Source organism: Erythrolamprus reginae, chromosome 4, assembly GCF_031021105.1.
Source record: "Erythrolamprus reginae isolate rEryReg1 chromosome 4, rEryReg1.hap1, whole genome shotgun sequence".
Taxonomy (NCBI): Eukaryota; Metazoa; Chordata; class Lepidosauria; order Squamata; family Dipsadidae; genus Erythrolamprus; species Erythrolamprus reginae.
Window position 1 is genome coordinate 73,837,525 of NC_091953.1, and position 18,918 is coordinate 73,856,442.

At 42.6% G+C, this 18,918-nt stretch overlaps 1 protein-coding gene across 6 annotated transcripts in view; it reads left to right on the top strand.

Annotated features, from left to right (window-relative positions):
- The window catches only part of TAB3 (TGF-beta activated kinase 1 (MAP3K7) binding protein 3), a 173,220-nt gene that overhangs the window by 45,120 nt on the left and 109,182 nt on the right, over window positions 1–18,918 (top strand). For 3 of the 6 annotated variants that reach the window (XM_070750595.1, XM_070750593.1, XM_070750592.1), the window contains exons 2-3: window positions 2,740–2,932; window positions 3,809–5,255. In XM_070750595.1, coding sequence (XP_070606696.1) covers window positions 2,831–2,932; window positions 3,809–5,255 — 1,549 coding nt within the window. In that variant the 5' untranslated portion in view covers window positions 2,740–2,830. Of the gene's footprint in view, window positions 1–2,739; window positions 2,933–3,808; window positions 5,256–18,918 lie in introns of those variants that run through there. The other 3 variants (XM_070750596.1, XM_070750597.1, XM_070750594.1) reach the window with 2 other exon arrangements.

Below are 18,918 nucleotides of genomic sequence, written 5' to 3' on the forward strand. Positions count from 1 at the left end.
ACCTTTCTCTTCACTGCAGGCTTTGAAAAAGACATGTTTGGGGCTGTGTAATATATAATTCTGCTTGGTGTCATTGTTTCAGTGTTTAGCGGCTAAACTTTAGCCAATGTGTCTTTTTTGCTTTTTTTCCTGTCTTGCTGAGTAGCAATTTCTGTGGTCACCTCCGCTTCTGAGCCCGGGGTAATGGTGCAAGTTCGCAATATAGCCCGGCTGATGTCCCTCCTCCGAGAGCAATATACCCCATTGTGATTAGCAGGTCCATTCAGCTCCGCACACAACACCGAAAAGTGCCATTTGTATCAAACTCAGGCCTCACTAACATTAAACTTTTATCTTGAGGTGGGGGCCGCAAACTATTGTCCTGAGGGTCGCAGTTGGCCTGCGGACCGTGAGTTTGAGACCCCTGCTCTAGATTATTTAGAGGCAGATTACTATACAGTGATCCCCCGCTCGTTGCGAGGGTTCCGTTCCAGGACCCCCCGCAACGAGCGGGTTTTCGCGAAGTAGCGCTGCGGAAGTAAAAACACCATCTGCGCATGTGCAGATGGTGTTTTTACTTCCGCAGCGCTAGCGAGGAGCCGAAGATTGGGGGCGGCGCGACTGTTTTAAAACGTCGCCGCCGACATGGGCTCGCTAGCACCCCCCTAACCCAGGTTGGGGGTTCAGGGGGGGTGCTAGCGAGCCCCCCATGTCGGCGGGGATGTTTTAAAACACCCGCGCGGCTTTCCAATGAGTCCCGAAGACAAACGTCAAACTTCCGCGTTTGTCTTCGGGACTCATTGGAAAGCCGCACGGGTGTTTTAAAACGTCCCCGCCGACATGGGGGGCTCGCTAGCACCCCCCCGAACCCCCAACCCGGGTTTGGGGGTGTGCTAGCGAGCCCCCCATGTCGGCGGGGACATTTTAAAACACCCGCGCGGCTTTCCAATGAGTCCCGAAGACAAACGCGGAAGTTTGACGTTTGTCTTCGGGACTCATTGGAAAGCCGCGCGGGTGTTTTAAAACGTCCCCGCCGACATGGGGGGCTCGCTAGCACCCCCCCGAACCCCCAACCCGGGTTTGGGGGTGTGCTAGCGAGCCCCCCTGTCGGCGGGGACGTTTTAAAACACCCGCGCGCCTTCCCAACTGAGCCCTCAAGCCAAGCGCCAAAGGCGAACTTCTGCGCTTGGCTTGAGGGCTCAGTTGGGAAGCGGCCCGAGCGAACAGCGTGGGCGGGAGAAGGGCGCGCGAGCTGCGGGCGTGCGGGCAGGCAGGCTGCGGACAAGCCGTTCGCTCGGGCCGCTTCCCAGCTGACTACTCAGCTGGGAAGTGGCCCGAGCGAAGCGGCAGCAGCGAGGAGTTTGCGTGGGCGGTGGTGGGGAAACTCCTCGCTGATGCCGGCCAAGAGGGGGAAGACCCAGGGAAGCCGCCCAGCAGCTGATCTGCCTGGCGCCATCTACGCATGCGTGCCCATAGAAAAAAAGGGCACGCATGCGCAGATGGTGTTCTGACTTCCGGGTTCAAAAATCGCAAATTACCCTGTTCGCAATGGTCGGGGACGCAATAACCGGGGGATCACTGTACTTAGTTGATTGGAAGGAGTACCCTTTGTCTGAAGCTACTTGGGTGAAAATCTGGAAGGTAAAAGCTGATAGATTGGTAAAGCAGTTCCATAAGTATCCTGATAAGCCAAAGGGTCTCCCTCAGGGGGAGGGATGGTTAACTGATATTGGTTAACCCTTCTGTTGTTCTCTTGATCTCATTTCAGGATTAGATCATCGGATGAAGGGGTGGGGGTGGCATGTCAGGCCTGGAAACCATCTTGGGCATTGGATCTTCAGACCTGCCACATTTAGTGTTGTGGGAAACTGGGAGGGGGGATTGTATGAGTGGGGAACTGTAATCAAACTAACATTCCTTTCTCTGAGAGTCTAGGCCATAATGCCCTGCATCTAGAGAGATATGTTTGGGGAGCATCTCTAGTGGGGATAGTGAATTGATTGGACAATGTAATGGTCATATGGGTGCTGTGGCAGGATCTTGAACTTTCTTTTGGGGTGTGGAAAACCAGAAGCTTCAGATTCTGGTTTTCCCATATGTGCCAATATCTCTAATAAAATGGAATTTTGAGGAAACTAAAACCTTGGAATTTTCTTTAGTTAGGAGTGTTACTTTGAACCCTGACACAAAGTTTAATTCAAGAATTACCTATTGATGTTTATCTTTCTGATAGTAAAAAAATTGCACATTGATATGAGACATGGATAATTGTCTGAGAATAAGTGACTAACTATTATATAGTTGTGGGTAGTGTTGGGCTTCAGGTTTTAGAGACCGCGATCTAGAAAACAGATTCTCTAATGTTACACCAAGAACTATGACTGGCATCTTCAAAAAAACCCACCTCTTTTATCCTTATTAGTTTTGGATTATGGACTTCATAAAGAGAAGTCTGGTTCAAATGTTCTTACTAAAAGAAGTATAATATGAGGATGTAATATCCATCTAAATGTTCTGATTCTGAATGAAGGGACATAGAAAGGAAGAGTAGCCTGTTTTTGAGACTAAAAGTGGGGGGAAATCTTTAGATGTAATTTTGTGAGAATTATAAATATTCACTTTAGATATGTGTATTTGTGAGTATTGTGGCATTCAAGATGCATAAGATTTCGTAAACTAGATTGAAATGCTCATATTGAAGTGTTAGTATGCTATTCAGCATCATTTTTATTCTGTTAATTTTCTCATTTCTTTTTGTAGAAGATGTGTGAAGCATCCAAAGATCATAATTGCTGGAAAGTTTGTTGACTGCTATTCCCTGAAAGTCCTGAAACTTAAACATCAATCTAGCATGGCACAGGGAAGCCAGCAGTTAGATATGCAGGTACTCCATGACCTCCGGCAACGTTTTCCTGAGATTCCTGAAAGTGTGGTGTCTCAATGCATGCTCCAGGTAGGTATTGGTTGCCCCAACAGTAGCTTATCTTTGAAGTAGTAGATAATGGTAATCCAAACAACTTTGTGGGAGCTACGCACAAAAGCTATAAGCTTTTCCTGACCGTGTTCTGGTCCGGGTGGCTGTCACAAAGTTATTGTAGAGCAGCGCCTAGAGCCCCAGCAACAGTGTCACACATGCCACTAGTGCCTCTAGCTCCTCTATGGCCCCACAGCCCGCAAGCATTTCCTTTTTACCAGGACAGCCCCCAGCTGACTTGCAGACTGGCAATCATGCCTGGGCTTGGGGAGAAGGCCCTCTTCTTCCTCTGTGGATAAAAGACCCAAAAGTTTGAATACAGTGTGTATGTGTATGTGTGCATGTGCATGCACACTCTTGGCTGTCAGCAGTTTGAGAAGACAAAGAGCTTATGGGGTGCTGAATTGTTCCCATGTTGAGTTAGCCGGTGCAACTTGTTCCATCCTAACCTAGCCTCCTGAATCAGCCATGCCCATTGAGCCGGCCATGCCAACCCAGTCACGCCCAACCTGTTGGGGCGACCCAGCTATGCCCACCTAGCTGCTGTGAGTCACCATAGTTTTACAACTGGCCCTTTGAGGGCAACCATAATGCTTGTGTGGCCCTCAATGGAATTGAGTTTGACATCTCTGATGTAGATGGTGGCTGACAGATACTGTAATGTTTTTAATCTTTGTAGAAGGTTTCTTACATCTTGAAAGATTTGTTTATATATGACTCTTCATCAGCAAATTTAACTTAGTCAAAATTATAAGCTTAGGTTATAACCTATAGCAGATAAATATAATACTGAAGAGTAAAACAGGTTGTACTGTAGTTTCTAAAATTTGCTCCATAGAATATTATTTCTTTTAGAATAACAACAATCTTGATGCTTGTTGTCGCATTCTTGCACAAGAGAGCAACAAATACTTATATATGGAGTATCACAGCCCAGATGACACCCGAGTGAACAGGAATCATCTTCTGCATATTAACCTTGGCATCCATCCTCATACTAACTATGGAAGGGATGGACCTCAACTTAATGGTGGCCGTACACTGGTACATAGTTCAAGTGATGGACATATTGATCCACAGTGCACACCAGGCAAACAGCTGATCTGTTTAGTCCAGGAACCGCATTCTGCTCCTGCTGTTGTAGCAGCTTCTCCAAACTACAATCCTTTTTTTATGAATGATCAGAATAGAAATGCAGCTACTCCTCCTCCACAGCCACCTCAGCAATCTTCTCCCATGCAGCCTGGAATGAATACATCTACTATGCAAGGTCCTCCTCCTCCATACATGCATATACCTCGGTACAGCACAAATCCTATAACTGTTACAGTTTCACAAAACCTCCCTTCTGGGCAGCCTTTACCCAGAGCTTTACAAATTCTTCCTCAAATTCAAAGTACTCCTTATGGAAGTCCTGGGTCACTCTATATTAGGCAGACAACTCAAGGTTCTTCAGGACGACAGACTCCTACTCAAAGTACACAGTGGCATTCGTCACCACCAGGTCCAGTTTCACATTATAGTCCACATCCATTACCTGTCTATCCACACCAACAGAGCTATCAGCCTTCTCAATATTCTCCCAAACAGCCCCAGATTCCTCAGTCTCCTTTTCAATCACCACCTGCTTCCCAGTGTCCTTCTCCTTTTGGATCACCTCAACGGCAAGTTCAACCTGGCCAATTAGGACACCAAAGTTCCCATGTATTTATACCTCCTAGTCCTTCAACTGTGTTACCCCATCCATATCAACAAACATCACAGACATATCAAAAAACAAGTGGACACTCAGTATCTTATCTCCCATATGGTGGATCTACTTTATCTAAAGGCTCCATGAACAAGATAGAAATTACTGTTGAATCACCACAAAGACCTGGGACTACACTTAATAGGAGCCCTTCACCTATAAGTAATCAGCCATCCCAATGGAATCAGCACCCACTATATACACCTGCAACTCCTTCAAGTTCCCCTTCTAGAAGTATAGCAGGTCAGCCTAAACCAGCTTATAGTGTTAATCCTGTATATATAACATATACACAACCAGTTGGACCTTCAGGTGTTCTTACACAGTCCCCCCGTGTAATGGTATCTCAGCCAAATCCAGCAGTTTTTAAAATCACAGTAGGTCGAGCTCCTGCTGAGAATCTTCTAAATTTAGTGGACCAAGAAGAACATTCTGCAGCACCAGAGCCTATTCAACCAATTTCAGTTGTACCAGGATCTGGAGGTGAAAGAGGAAGGCATAAGTACCAGAGAAGTTCCAGCTCTGGATCAGATGACTATGCTTACACACAAGGTAAGGTTGATAAATTTTTTGCTTAATAATTGTCAAAATGCTTCCTAAGAATCAAATAATTTGGACTGTGGTTCATCTTAAATAGCTGTCTCCCCAAATATAAATATTCCTCCAAATGTATAAGTTAATAAGGATAGGTTAACAAAATCATGCTTGTGATTTTCTCTAAAGGTGAAAGGAACACACTTATTTCATTTATCACTTTGAATTCTGCAGCAGTAAAAATGGTGATGGGGTGGGCCTGCTTGATCGGTGTGAAAGGGTGATAAAAGTATGATAGCCATAGCCATAGCATAACAATAGCATAATATATAATATCTCTCTCTGCAAAAAGGGTGGGATAATTAGCCCTCCAACTCTCCCCCAAATCCCCCTCTCACCCCACTTTTGGGTACTCTCCACATGAACAGAAAAGGGGGTGAAAAAGGCATGGGATGGGAACTGTCCCATTCTTTTCTTCCCAAAGTAGCATTTTGTTAGGACCGTTCTGATTGAATGGTGGCAAAATGTCCCATGTGGCCAAAAGGCTGTGGCTGAATGTGGATTTTTGTGATGAAAGGGCTGGGACAAATAGCTAGGGGCCTTTGGGTGAGGGAGATAATGCAGCAGCAGATCAGCTGCTGTGGAAGAAAGAGCTTCATCCAACTGGCAGAGGCAAAATGTCCTAAACCCATTTTGAGGGTCTAGTCCAGGACATTACCAGCAGTCAACACTGACCTGAAGGTACAAAAAGAATTATGGCTATGGTAAAGCAGACATTAATTCATTGAAGTAGAAAGTGGAAGAATAGGATAGTTTCTGCTATAAAGTACAGTATATATATTATTGTTTATATAGTAGGCTATATAAATGTAAGCCAAATTGGAAAAAAACCAAATAAGAAAATCTCAGAAATGTTTACGTTCCACTTTGTAGCTTTCTTGCAACAACTACCTTATATTTTTAGGCACCTCCTTCTTTCTCCAAAGGGAAAAATTAAAGGTTCTTGAATGAAGAAAATGGTTAAGATTCAATGTTGAACCTTTACTCTAAAACAAAAGATAAAGCCATCAAATGGGATGCACAATTGGTTGTTTTTATTAATTTATGTTGCTTCAGTTACTGGTTATTGGAATTCCTTGGATTTATCCTGAGCACTGATTTTGTGATCTGAAAAGAAAACTGTTTTTCTAAAGAACATACTGTAACATTCCCTTAATAGGTGGTTATTTATCAGTCAAGAGTACTTCAGACTCATTACAGTTCATCGAATAAGGTTTCTTCATGTACATCTAGTTCTTTATTAGTGAAGGGCTAATGTACAAAAATGAGCCAGGTCCCTGAACTGATAATAGAGTTGGCCCTTGGTTAACAACCAATCAAACGTATGGTTCTGAACAGTTTTCAGAACCACCATAAGTACTTATACAAGTGTTGGTCATGACCTATATGGCATTGGACCAAATTTCTTACGCAACCGCTTCCTGCTGTATGAATTCTAGCGACCGGTCAGGTCCCACAGAGCCAGCCTTCTCCAGGTCCTGTCAACTAGACAATATCGCTTGGCGGGTGCCTGGGGGAAGAGGGGGTTCTGGAACTAGTTCTCACTAGGGATTCACACTGGCCCCACCCTCCTGACCTTTCTCAAGAGTCTGAAGACTCATTTGTGCCATCAGGCTTGGGGCTATTAATTATTTGCCCCCTGGCTGATGAATAAAATCTAGGTTTTCTGTGTGAACAGGAGTGATTGATTTGTAATAAACCTGGATTTTAGAGTAGTTAATTTTAAAGTTAAATTAGATTATCCATGCTAACGACGGAGACAGTAGTTACGTTGGCTTAGCTAACTGTCCTAGTCAATTGGGACCGAGCGACAAGTCTTTAAAGACACTGATGAATCCGCCCCTCCCCCAGTTATTTGCTCGATCCTGAATGAGAAAGACAATTTGTTGGCTTCTCTCACAAGGCTTTAAAATCCTTTTGCTCATGCTTCTCTTCCTTCTACTTTCCTCCAGACCCTCTTCTCACCAGGTGGCTCCATTCAGCATTGGAATTGCAATACAACAACCAATAAATTTGCATTAGTCTGAATCATCCCTTCCGTATCCTTCCAGTCTCCCCCCTCCGCTCTCCCGGGATGGGAATTGGCGCTGGGAGACTCCATAGAGTCTGCAGCACCATAGAGACTTCTACAGTGTTTTCAACATTAATTTAACTGGTGGCTTTGCTACGCTTTTAATCAGCTGGCAAGCGGCTTTTGTTCCCAGTGGTCGTTTTTTTGCACTGCATTCTAGCGGCAAGCTCCACATCGGTTCCCTTTCTGTTTAATTAACCAGCAACAAGTGTTCGTAATTCTAGCCTGCTGCTGCCCACATCAGAGGGCTAAAGCTTCCTCTTGTTTATTGGGTTTCTTGATCGATCTGGTCCTATCGCAACCAAATTTTAAAAATTTCAACGCTAACAGCCGCAGCCACACTTTATTCTAGCACCACACTCACCATTTAGCCTCTCCCAGTGGGTATTCACAAATTTCTTTAATATTCTAAGTTTAAATGTAGGAGCTTTCCAGCTTGTAAGGGCCTAGGACATCTGCACTTCCTAAACACCTTCTCCCTTGAGAGCCTCTGGGGAAATAGGAGGTGCAGAGACCTCTTGGACTTGAGGCTTGGGATATTAGTCTGTACCCCTTGGTTCTTGCTCTATCCTATTGGAACTTATTAAAACAAGTCCATGGCATCCAAGAACACCAAACAAAATCCCACGGGAAGGAAGTGTACCCAAAAAACTAATAGACCTTCTGAGGAGGAATCTGATCCTCGCTCCATAGGTCAATCCTTCTCTAGGCCCAATAAGGATAGATCCTCTCATCCTACCAGGGCTGAGAAAAAGAAGGATAAGGCTCTCCAAAAACTATGTGACAAATCTGCAAAGAGATTGAGGGTACAGATAAAAGAACAATCCCCTGACAACACAGCTAGTTCCGATCAGCTTAGAACAGGGGATTCCACTCTGGCCCTAGATGAACCCAACCTAGTCAGAGTCCAACCTCGTCTTTGGGATTCATCAACTGAAGAACAGGAGGAGAGTCAGGTTCCCCTAACAGTTTAAGACTCAGCTCAGGAACCTCCTCCATCTAAGTCCTTTCCGCAGGTGTCCCCTGAGTTTCAGGCCATGATAGCGGCTGCCCTGTCACAAATAATGGAGGCCAGATTACAATTTGTAAATTTACCATCTACCTCTTCTACTACCACTTCTAGAGCTCACAGACCTCCTCTAGTGTCTTCAGTCAGAAGGAGTGTACCAGAGCTCCAATCTCTTGAGGACTCCTCTTCAGACAATATGGAGGAGGAGGGCAGAGATTACTCATTTCCCAAAGATGACCCATTTCAAGGTCCCTCAGAGGACGAGGATGCCCCTCCAAAGTCACCAGTTTCCTCTTCTATATTCCCACCACACCTATTCAAGTCTCTCCTCCACAAAGCCCGAATCACCACTAGGCTAGACTCGGAAGAGGCCAAAGACCCCACTTCCACTGACAAGAGCAAGACACCTGCCCATTCTTTTTGGAAGAACAACAAGATATAGATGTGATCCCCATGCCTTGTCTTTTTCGAGAGGCTCTCCTGAAACAGTGGTCCTTTCCAGCTGCGGGCCCACCCCTTTGTCCAAAGACAAAAAAATTTTCAAGGTGGTTCCATCCTATGAAGATAGGATGAGCCAAAGTAGATGAGCCAATCAAATCACTTCATTTGGCTGCTGCCATGCCCTTGGAGATTGAGGAACTGATGAAGGCTGAGGATCGCAGGCTAGAGCAGATGTTGAAGAAAATCAAAGCGACCTCCTCAGCCAACTTTTTTGCCAGAGCCATGTGAATCTGGCTTCAACAGATTCAGCATCGAATACTACCGGATGACCTCAGAGGCCAATAAGCTATTTGCTTCGGCCCAATACGGGGCGAATGCCACATTTCAAGCTATCACACTTTTCGGCAAAATCTATTGCTGCCTCAACTGTGGCCAGAAAACTTCACTGGCTCAAGCCCTGGCAAGCAGGCATACATCAGTGTTTCCCAAAGTGTGGTACGACCAGGGATACGGAAAGAGTTTGGTTGGGGTACATGTTGCACCGGAGTTAGGTGGGGATATGCACTGCACCGAGGTTAGCTGCGCCTAATTCTACATTCTCATGAGTCGAGTCAAAACAGTCTTGTGAGGTGTGAGATTGTCCGGTGTGACACAGTGTGAATATACCACACATCCTTACAGAGACAACTTACTTCGTTAACAGTTAGTAGTTTCTCCAGGTGGCTGTGTATTTTTAGCTTTTGTGCGATTTTTCTTATAGGAAAGGTTTGTTATGTGCTTTAGTAAGTGCCACTGATTTTGATTATTTTTATAAAATATAATTTTTATCCCTAACATAGATTATGGATCACTGGTTAAAATGTGGAACTACTACACCGAAAGAAAGTACAGTGGTACCTCTACTTAAGAACTGAATTCGTTCCGTGACCAGGTTCTTAAGTAGAAAAGTTTGTAAGTAGAAGCAATTTTCCCCATAGGAATCAATGTAAAAGCAAATAATGCGTGCAAACCTATTAGGAAAGAAATAAAAGCTTGGAATTTGGGTGGGAAGAGGAGGAGGAGGAAGAGGAGGAGGACAGTTGCTGCCCGGAGCGAAGGGAGCATTTCATTTCTCAGCGCTGGCAGAGGTTTATTACCTCTCCATGCGCCCAGAGAAAGGAAAACGCTTTGTTCGCTCTGGACTGCCAAAGCCTCCTTAAGCACCACCGAAAGGCTCTTCTGGCAGCCCAGAAAAGCCTGAGATACCCGGGATTAAAGGGCGAATGGCAGGAAACTGTCCGGGCCTTCATGCCGTTCTCAAATTTCCTGGGAAATTTTTCCGGGCTCGGGTTCTTAAGTAGAAAATGGTTCTTAAGAAGAGGCAAAAAAAATCTTAAATACCCGGTTCTTATCTAGAAAAGTTCTTAAGTGGAGGAGTTCTTAAGTAAGGTACCACTGTAATGGTTATAGTAGCAATCAACAAACAGAAAATAATGAAATTAACAACAAATCAACTTCAATTCTGAAAGAACCGGTTAAGAAAAAAGCAAGGAAAATTCGCAAGTACGACAAAGAATATCTTAAATTTGGATTCTCATGGACTGGAGATGAAAATAAGCCTATTCCACTTTGCATCATTTGTTTTGAAAATCTAACAAACGAAAGCATGAAACCATCCAACTTAAAGCGCCATTTTGAGACAAACCATAATCAGTTTATTTTGAAAATAAACTTAAGGGTTTAAATCAGTCTCGAAAAGTAATGCAGGGTTTGACAGGAGGTGACAAACAAAAAATACTAGAAGCTTTGTATCGTGTGTTACTTTTAATTGCGCAATGTAGTGCAGCAGAAACCATTGGTGAAATTTTAATCAAGTCTGCAGCCAAGATAATGGCAGAAGTAATGATAGGAGATAGAGCAAAAAAACCTTTTGATCACATTCCCCTCAAATAATACAGTTCATTGACGAATCATTGATATGTCTAAGAATGTGAAACAGATGTTATTATCTGATATTTCTCAATATCACTGATACTGCGAATTTTGCAAATCTTATGGCGTTTGTTAGATATGAAAAAATCAAGAAATTCATGACAACTTTTTATTTTGCCAGCCTTTATTAGGTCACACAACAGAAGAAGATACTTTTAATGTGATGAATAAATTTATGCAAGAGAACAAAATTAATTGGAATAGATGTGTTGGATGAAACAAAAAGTATGTTTGGAATTAATAAAGGACTTGTTGCAAGAATTCAAAATGTTGCCCTAAATGACATATCCACACATTGTTGCATGCACAGAGAGGCTTTGGCAACATATAAGATGCCCGCTGATCTACAGAAAGTTCTGGATGAAAGCCTGAAAATCGTTAACTACATTAAAAACCGTCCTTTGAATGCACGACTTTTTTCACAAATATTTGAAGAAATGGGAAGTAGTCATACCCAGCTTCTTTTTCATACCAATGTTCATTGGCTATCTTGAGGAAAAATTCTAAATTGATTGTTTGAATTTAGACGTGAACTTCAATGTTTTCTTAATGATAGATTTGAGTTGAGAAATTGTTTACCTGACTGGAAATGGCTTAGTAAACTATCATACTTAGCAGATATATTCTCTGTTTTAAATTGCCTCAACTTATCATTACAAGGCAAAGAAATTTCATTGTTTCACGTTCAAGATAAAGTGAACATTGCCATTGCAAAACTAAATTTATGGCAAAAGAGAGTGAATAATGGAGAAGTAGACTCATGAGTTTATAGCAAGTTCAGCTACTAAAATTGATGCTGATACAGTGGTATCTCTAGATACGAGCTGCTCCACATGCGAGTATTCCAAGTTACGAGCCGCGATGCAAGCGAAATTTCTGTTCGACACCCGAACTCAAATTCGGGATACGAGCTGAGCTTCCGCTAGGTGGCGTAAGAATCTCCTTGCTTCCGGTTATCTCGGCACAAAAAACAAAGTCTAAAGGCATTTGTTCGAGATGCGAGTTGATCGACTTACGAGCTCAGGTCTGGAACGAATTAAACTTGTATGTCGAGTTACCACTGTACTCTGAAATGCATAACACAGCATTTGGAGTGTTTGAAAGTGGGCTTGAAAACCTATTTCCCTGATTTAAACAAAAATATTGAATGGAGAAGATATCTGTTTAACATTAACACAAAATCCATGCCAGAAGGTTTATTGCATACGGAAGAAGAGCAATTGTTGGAATCGGCTTCAGACGAATTCTTAAAAAATAAACATAAGGAGTGTACTTTAACATCATTCTGGTTACAAATGCAAAATGTGTATCTGGTTTTAACAGAAAAAGTTCTTGCTTTTTCCAACTTCATATTTATGTGAAGTTGCTTTTTCAGCATTTGTAGATATTAAGTCGACAAAAAGGAACAGACTATTGGACATGGAACTGCATCTCAGATTAAAATTAACAACCAGGGAACCAAATTATGACGATCTGTCATCTCAGCACAAACAATTTCATCCTTCTCATTGATCCAAATAAAAGTTATTTATAATATAACTTTTATTTATATTTTATTATGAATAATTTTATTTTTTGTTTATTATTATTTTGTGTATGTACAAAAAAAATAAAAAATAAAAATATTTTGATTGTTATTAAAATATATCATTTTTTTTACAAGGGGTACTAAGCATTACGAAAATTTGGGAAACACTGGCGTACATCAAAAGTGGCAATTAGCAATAGGGCCGCTTCAATGCAAAGGTCTCTTTGCAGAGCTCTTAGACCCTCTGTTTACGGAAACCACCCATAAAAGGAAAAAAAGGCAGCTTCAAAATTCAACTCTTCTTTTCGGTGCTGCTTTCGCCAACCTGATCAGAACTACACCATGCCAAGGACCACAGGTATAGTATACCCCTCGTTCCCGAATCCAATCAGATAGGGCAACCAGGGGAAGAAATAACAAGGTCAGAGAGGAAACCAATATTTCAAATCGTTTAAACAATCTAGGTGGTAAACACCCAAGCATTCTTATTGGGGGTCGTCTTGCCTGGTTCTTTCCAGCCTGGCAGTCAACTTGTACAGACCCTTGGATCTTATCTACAATCCAGTGGGACCTTTCCCTAGAATTTTTTTAGGTAATTTTTTATTATTTTTTTCTCCATACAAACTTTTTCAATACATTTCAAAAGAACTTCATATTACAATAAAAAACAGTATCAATGAATAAAACAAATATAATTGCCTCCCCAAATTATTAGTTCCAAATTAATTACTTCCGCATTTATCAGTCCTCCCAACCTTGACCACTGATTTTGTCATCTAGATATCTAATTTTCTTCTAATTGAATTCAACATTAATTTCCTTTTAACCTTATTCATTTAATATCATTATCCTCTTGCAAATTCAGGTACGCCATCATGCGTACTCCTCCTTAAACATTCTCCAAAACCCTTGCAAAAAATAACTTATCAATTATAAAGAAAAAAAAAAGATTATAGAGTTATAAAAGAAGAAAAGAAGCCAGACTCTATTACTATTAAAACTAAAAAAAAATCAACAGAACAAAGAATATACAAAAAAAATAGATATTGGCTTGGTGCAGTGTAACACTTGTTTGGCTGTTGTCTTCCGTAGTACCTTGTGGAACTTGGGGTACTGCCCTCTTTGCATTAGGACATCTAGGTTAGATGGCGAGATCTCTAGATTGCAGTCCTTAGTTTGTAGCTTGCAGTCAGAAGTGGAAAGATTGTCCCAGCCACGTGCTGTAATGCAGCCATGTGTCCAGCCTCCACTTCCACAGCGCCACCCGAGGAGGAGGGCTGTGTGGACAACTGTCGGTTCAGGAAGATTGCGTGCAGTTGAGCAAAAACATAGTAATTTTGGTCTCTCTTTATCGAATTCCTATACTGTTCTTGCGGATTTAAATAGTAAGGATGTTGGAGATATTAGCAAGGCCCCTCAGGCAGAGAATGAGGGGATATTCAAAGGGGAAGTTGTTGTAAATGTCACCAAACCATCAAGTGCAGTTAGTAGAAATATAAAGAGGACACATTTTCTTGTGGGTGATTCGACTGTTAGAGGTGTTGATTTGGGACAGAGTAAGGACGTGGTGAAGGTGCTGAGGTGTCTCCCAGGGGCCACTGCCAGCAGGGACAGGAGGAGGATTACAAACATTGTCAAGGCTGTGAGTAAAGGTAATAACATTGATGTGGTGGTGCATCTTAGCACAAATGATTTGTCCCAGAGAAATGTCAATGTAGTAAAAAGAGATTTTCAATGTCTAAGTGTGGAGCTGGGTAAAATAGCAGATTCAGTGACTTTCTCAGAGGTGTTACCGGTTTGTGGCCAAGAGGATAAAACAACGTGTATCATAGAGTTTAATGTGTGGTTAAAGCAGTGGTGTAAAGCTGAAGGTTTTGGCTATGTAAGTCATGATGTCAGTAGGTGGTCTAATAGGGAGTTGTTTAAGAGGGATGGTTTGCATCCATCATACAGAGGTACCCAGGTACTCGGTGAGGAATTCAGAACTTTTTTGGACAGGCATTTAAACTAGGTAAAGGGGACAGAGATGTAACTGATGTGGGTGATTTCTGTCCCCGACCAATGAGGATAAAGCAGTTTTTGGAAGCTTATGAAAAGGGAGCTGCAAATAAAATAGATGTAGTTGTTGATGATAAGGGGCAAACTAATAATGAAAATAATGTTCTTCGTGTAATGTGCACGAATGCTCAAAGCTTGAGCAACAAGCTCTGTGAATTAATGGCCATAATATCTAGAGATAATTTGGACCTGGTTGCCATAACTGAGACATGGTTTAAGGATTCTAATGAATGGGAAATATCCATACCAGGATATACACTGTATAGGAAGGATAGAATAGAGAGAAGGGGAGGTGGAGTAGCCATTTATGTTAAAGAAACTCTAAAAACAACACTAATTCAAAATACATGTCAAGATCTAGAGACCCTCTGGATTTGCATGCAAAATAAAGACGGTTCTGTCATTAGAATTGGGGTGATCTATAGGCCTCCAGGGCAATCTGAGGAATATGACAACAAGATGGTGGATGAAATTACCCAAATGGCAGTAAAGGGAGATATTGTGGTTATGGGTGATTTCAACATGCCTGATGTTGACTGGAATATCCCCAGTGCCCTTACATGCAAAAGTAAGAATATAGTAGAGGCCTTTACAGGAGCAGCTCTGGCACAGCTGGTTAAGACACCAACTAGAGGGGAGAATATTCTAGATTTAGTTTTTACGAATGGGAATTGGGTTTCAGATGTCAAGGTGGGAGAAAATTTAGGTTGCAGTGACCATCTATGTTTGTGGTTTGATGTAAAAACTCATTGTGAGCAATTCTATAATGCAACCAAAGTATTGGATTTCAGAAAAACAAATTTTAATGCAATGGGGGAATATTTAGATAATGAATTAAAGGGGAGGGATAAAATGGCAGGAGCGAGCACCCAGTGGACTGTATTTAAAAAGGCCATCTTAAAAGCCACTGGACTGTATGTAAGACAAATAACTAAAGGTAAAAGGAAGAAGAAACCGCTATGGTTTAGCAATGATGTAAGGACTATAGTCAATGAAAAAAAGGCTGCCTATAGGAGGTATAAAGAGTCTGGAAGTATAGCTGATAGGGAGGTGTATAAAATGAGACAGAAGGAGGCGAAACAGATAATATATGCTGCTAAAGCCTCAAAAGAGGAAGAAATTGCCAAATCTCTAAAGAAGGGGGATAAAACCTTCTTCAGATATATTAGTGATAAGAAGAAGAAAAACTGCGGCATCACGAAGCTTAGTACTGGGAAAAATACATGCATTAATGGGAATAAGGAGATCGCTGACCATTTCAATAGCTACTTCTGTTCAGTTTTCTCAAAAGACACCTTACAAAATAATACTATAGAGGGATATAGCATTGCCTCCAACTGTACGGATTCAGCTCCAGTGATCTTAGAAGCCGATGTCTTAGAAGAACTTGAACGATTAAAGATAAATAAGGCAATGGGTCCAGATGGCATCCACCCCAGAGTTCTTAAAGAACTCAGATCTGTCATTGCTACCCCCCTGACTGATTTGTTTAACCAATCCTTGTTAACAGGAGATGTTCCTGAGGATTGGAGAATGGCAAGTGTTGTGCCTATCCACAAGAAGAGCAGTAGAGAAGAAGCTGGTAACTACAGGCCAGTTAGCTTGACATCAGTTGTAGTTAAAATGATGGAGACTCTACTGAAAAAGAGGATAAATCAGCACCTAAAAAACAATAAATTATTGGACCCAAATCAGCATGGCTTTACTGAAGGCAAATCATGTCAGACTAATCTCATTGATTTCTTTGACTATGTCACAAAGGTGTTGGATGAAGGTGGTGCCGTGGATATTGCCTACCTGGACTTCAGCAAAGCCTTTGATACGGTTCCACATAAAGAGCTGATAGATAAATTAGTGAAGATTGGACTTAATCCCTGGATAGTTCAATGGATTTGCAGCTGGCTGAAGCATAGACACCAGAGGGTTGTTGTGAATGGCGAGTATTCTGAGCAGAGTCAGGTTACAAGCGGTGTGCCACAAGGGTCTGTTCTGGGTCCTATTCTTTTTAATATGTTTGTGAGTGACATAGGGGAAGGTCTGGTAGGGAAGGTTTGCCTATTTGCCGATGACTCTAAAGTGTGCAATAGGGTTGATATTCCTGGAGGCGTCGGCAATATGGTAAATGATTTAGCTTTACTAGATAAATGGTCAAAGCAATGGAAACTGCAGTTTAATGTTTCCAAATGTAAAATAATGCACTTGGGGAAAAGGAATCCTCAATCTGACTATTGTATTGGCAGTTCTGTGTTAGCAAATACTTCAAAAGAAAAGGATTTAGGCGTAGTGATTTCTGACAGTCTCAAAATGGGTGAACAGTGCAGTCAGGCAGTAGGGAAAGCAAGTAGGATGCTTGGCTGCATAGCTAGAGGTATAACAAGCAGGAAGAGGGAGATTATGATCCCGCTATATAGAATGCTGGTGAGACCACATTTGGAATACTGTGTTCAGTTCTGGAGACCTCACCTACAAAAAGATATTGACAAAATTGAACGGGTCCAAAGACGGGCTACAAGAATGGTGGAAGGTCTTAAGTATAAAACGTATCAGGAAAGACTTAATGAACTCAATCTGTATAGTCTGGAGGACAGAAGGAAAAGGGGGGACATGATCGAAACATTTAAATATATTAAAGGGTTAAATAAGGTCCAGGAGGGAAGTGTTTTTAATAGGAAAGTGAACACAAGAACAAGGGGACACAATCTGAGGTTAGTTGGGGGAAAGATCAAAAGCAACATGAGAAAATATTATTTTACTGAAAGAGTAGTAGATCCTTGGAACAAACTTCCAGCAGACGTGGTAGATAAATCCACAGTAACTGAATTTAAACATGCCTGGGATAAACATATATCCATCCTAAGATAAAATACAGAAAATAGTATAAGGGCAGACTAGATGGACCATGGGGTCTTTTTCTGCCGTCAGACTTCTATGTTTCTACTTCTATGTTTCTATATTAGTCAATCCACTATTTTAAATCCTCAATTCTTAGACATTTATGACAATATTATAATCATGTGATATTATTATAAAAATCAATCAAAATTTCAATATGTAAGTAATAGCTTTCCATGTTTGCTTTTGTATTATTTCATTCAATATAATAATCAGTTAATATTCAAAAACGTATCATTTCATTGTAGTTAACTTTCACCAATCTTTTGCAATTTGAATAATCTAAATATTCTCCACTGCAGCTGGAAGGAGAGTCCAACATGGGTAGTTAACCAATCTTATTGGTAGAGACTGAGTTAATTATTTACATATTAATTAGGTACCGCCCCCTTGTATCCCCCATGAGCTCAGTTTTAAAAACTCAGTCTAAGAGTAGAGACTTACTGAGTTTGAGCTAAGCTAATTAAAGCTAATAAATTGTTTAAAAAAATATTAAAAAATATTTAAAAAATGTTAAAGATGTTTAAAAAATGTTGTAACCTGTTTAATGTTCTGCTTTGTTTTTCAGGCATAGCTGACAACAGTGGAACAGACAACAAGGGGTCCCTGCCCTCCGCGGGCAGCACCCCCAACGATTCTCCTCAGGGGTTTTGTATTCCCTCCGAGGGAACACCCCGCAGAGGAGCATCCAGCCTGGAGGTCCCTGGCCCCCGAGGCCACACTAAGGCTGCGAGCCGAAGGTGGGGGGGTCCGCCCCCCCCACTGGGAGGCTTGGAATCGCTCTCCGAGATCGGCGAGGCGAGCCGAAAGAGCGATCAGCTGTTCGGCGGCTGGGAAATGAGCCGCCGCCGAAGCCGCCGCCGCCGGGGAGAAAAAAGCCGCGGATAACGCTGCCGTCGCCGCCGCTGCAACAGCGCGACCGCTAGGACCACCAGGCTGTTCAGGACAGCGGAGGCGAGAGCCAGGGCGACCACCCTGGCGGGGACCGCCATTGGTGGCAGGGCGCGGAGCGGCGAGCCCGAAAAGACCGCGAAAGGCACGGGCGCCGCCATCTTGGCCAATTCGGCGCGGAAACCGGCAATTCTGGCGGAAAAGGCGCGAGAGTGGGCTATGAGACCCCAGTGCGCATGCGCAAGAGGCCAAAGTGCCGAGGCGCCATTTTTACTGTGACTTGCAAGAGCGTGGAGCCAAATATTACTTTTCTGAACTACTAACTGTGAGTACAATGGAAGAGAAGGCAGGGACTGACAAAAGCAGTTCCCCAGCAGCCAAGGATAAGGGCAAAGGGAAGGCAAAGGATAAGTCTAAAGCCTCCCAATCTTCCAGTTCCTCATTGAAGGAAGCAGAGAAGCGCATTAAGGCCCTTGAAAAAAAACTGGAAGCGGCCCTGCAGCCCTCTCCTTCCGGACTGCCCCTTACACAGCGGCAGCAAATGACCCCTGAACAGCTGACCTCCCAATCTCCCCTGGGGACCACTGGGGCCATGCTAACAGGGGACTGGTCGCCTGATAGACAATTTGTACCTATACCTCAGGCCATGCCATCACCTGGCACTTCGTGGAACAGACCGGGGTCTGCAGGACACTCGGTCAGAAGCCTACAGGGGCCTTCAGCTACGTTTACACCCACGGCAGCAGGCTTAAGAGGTCCC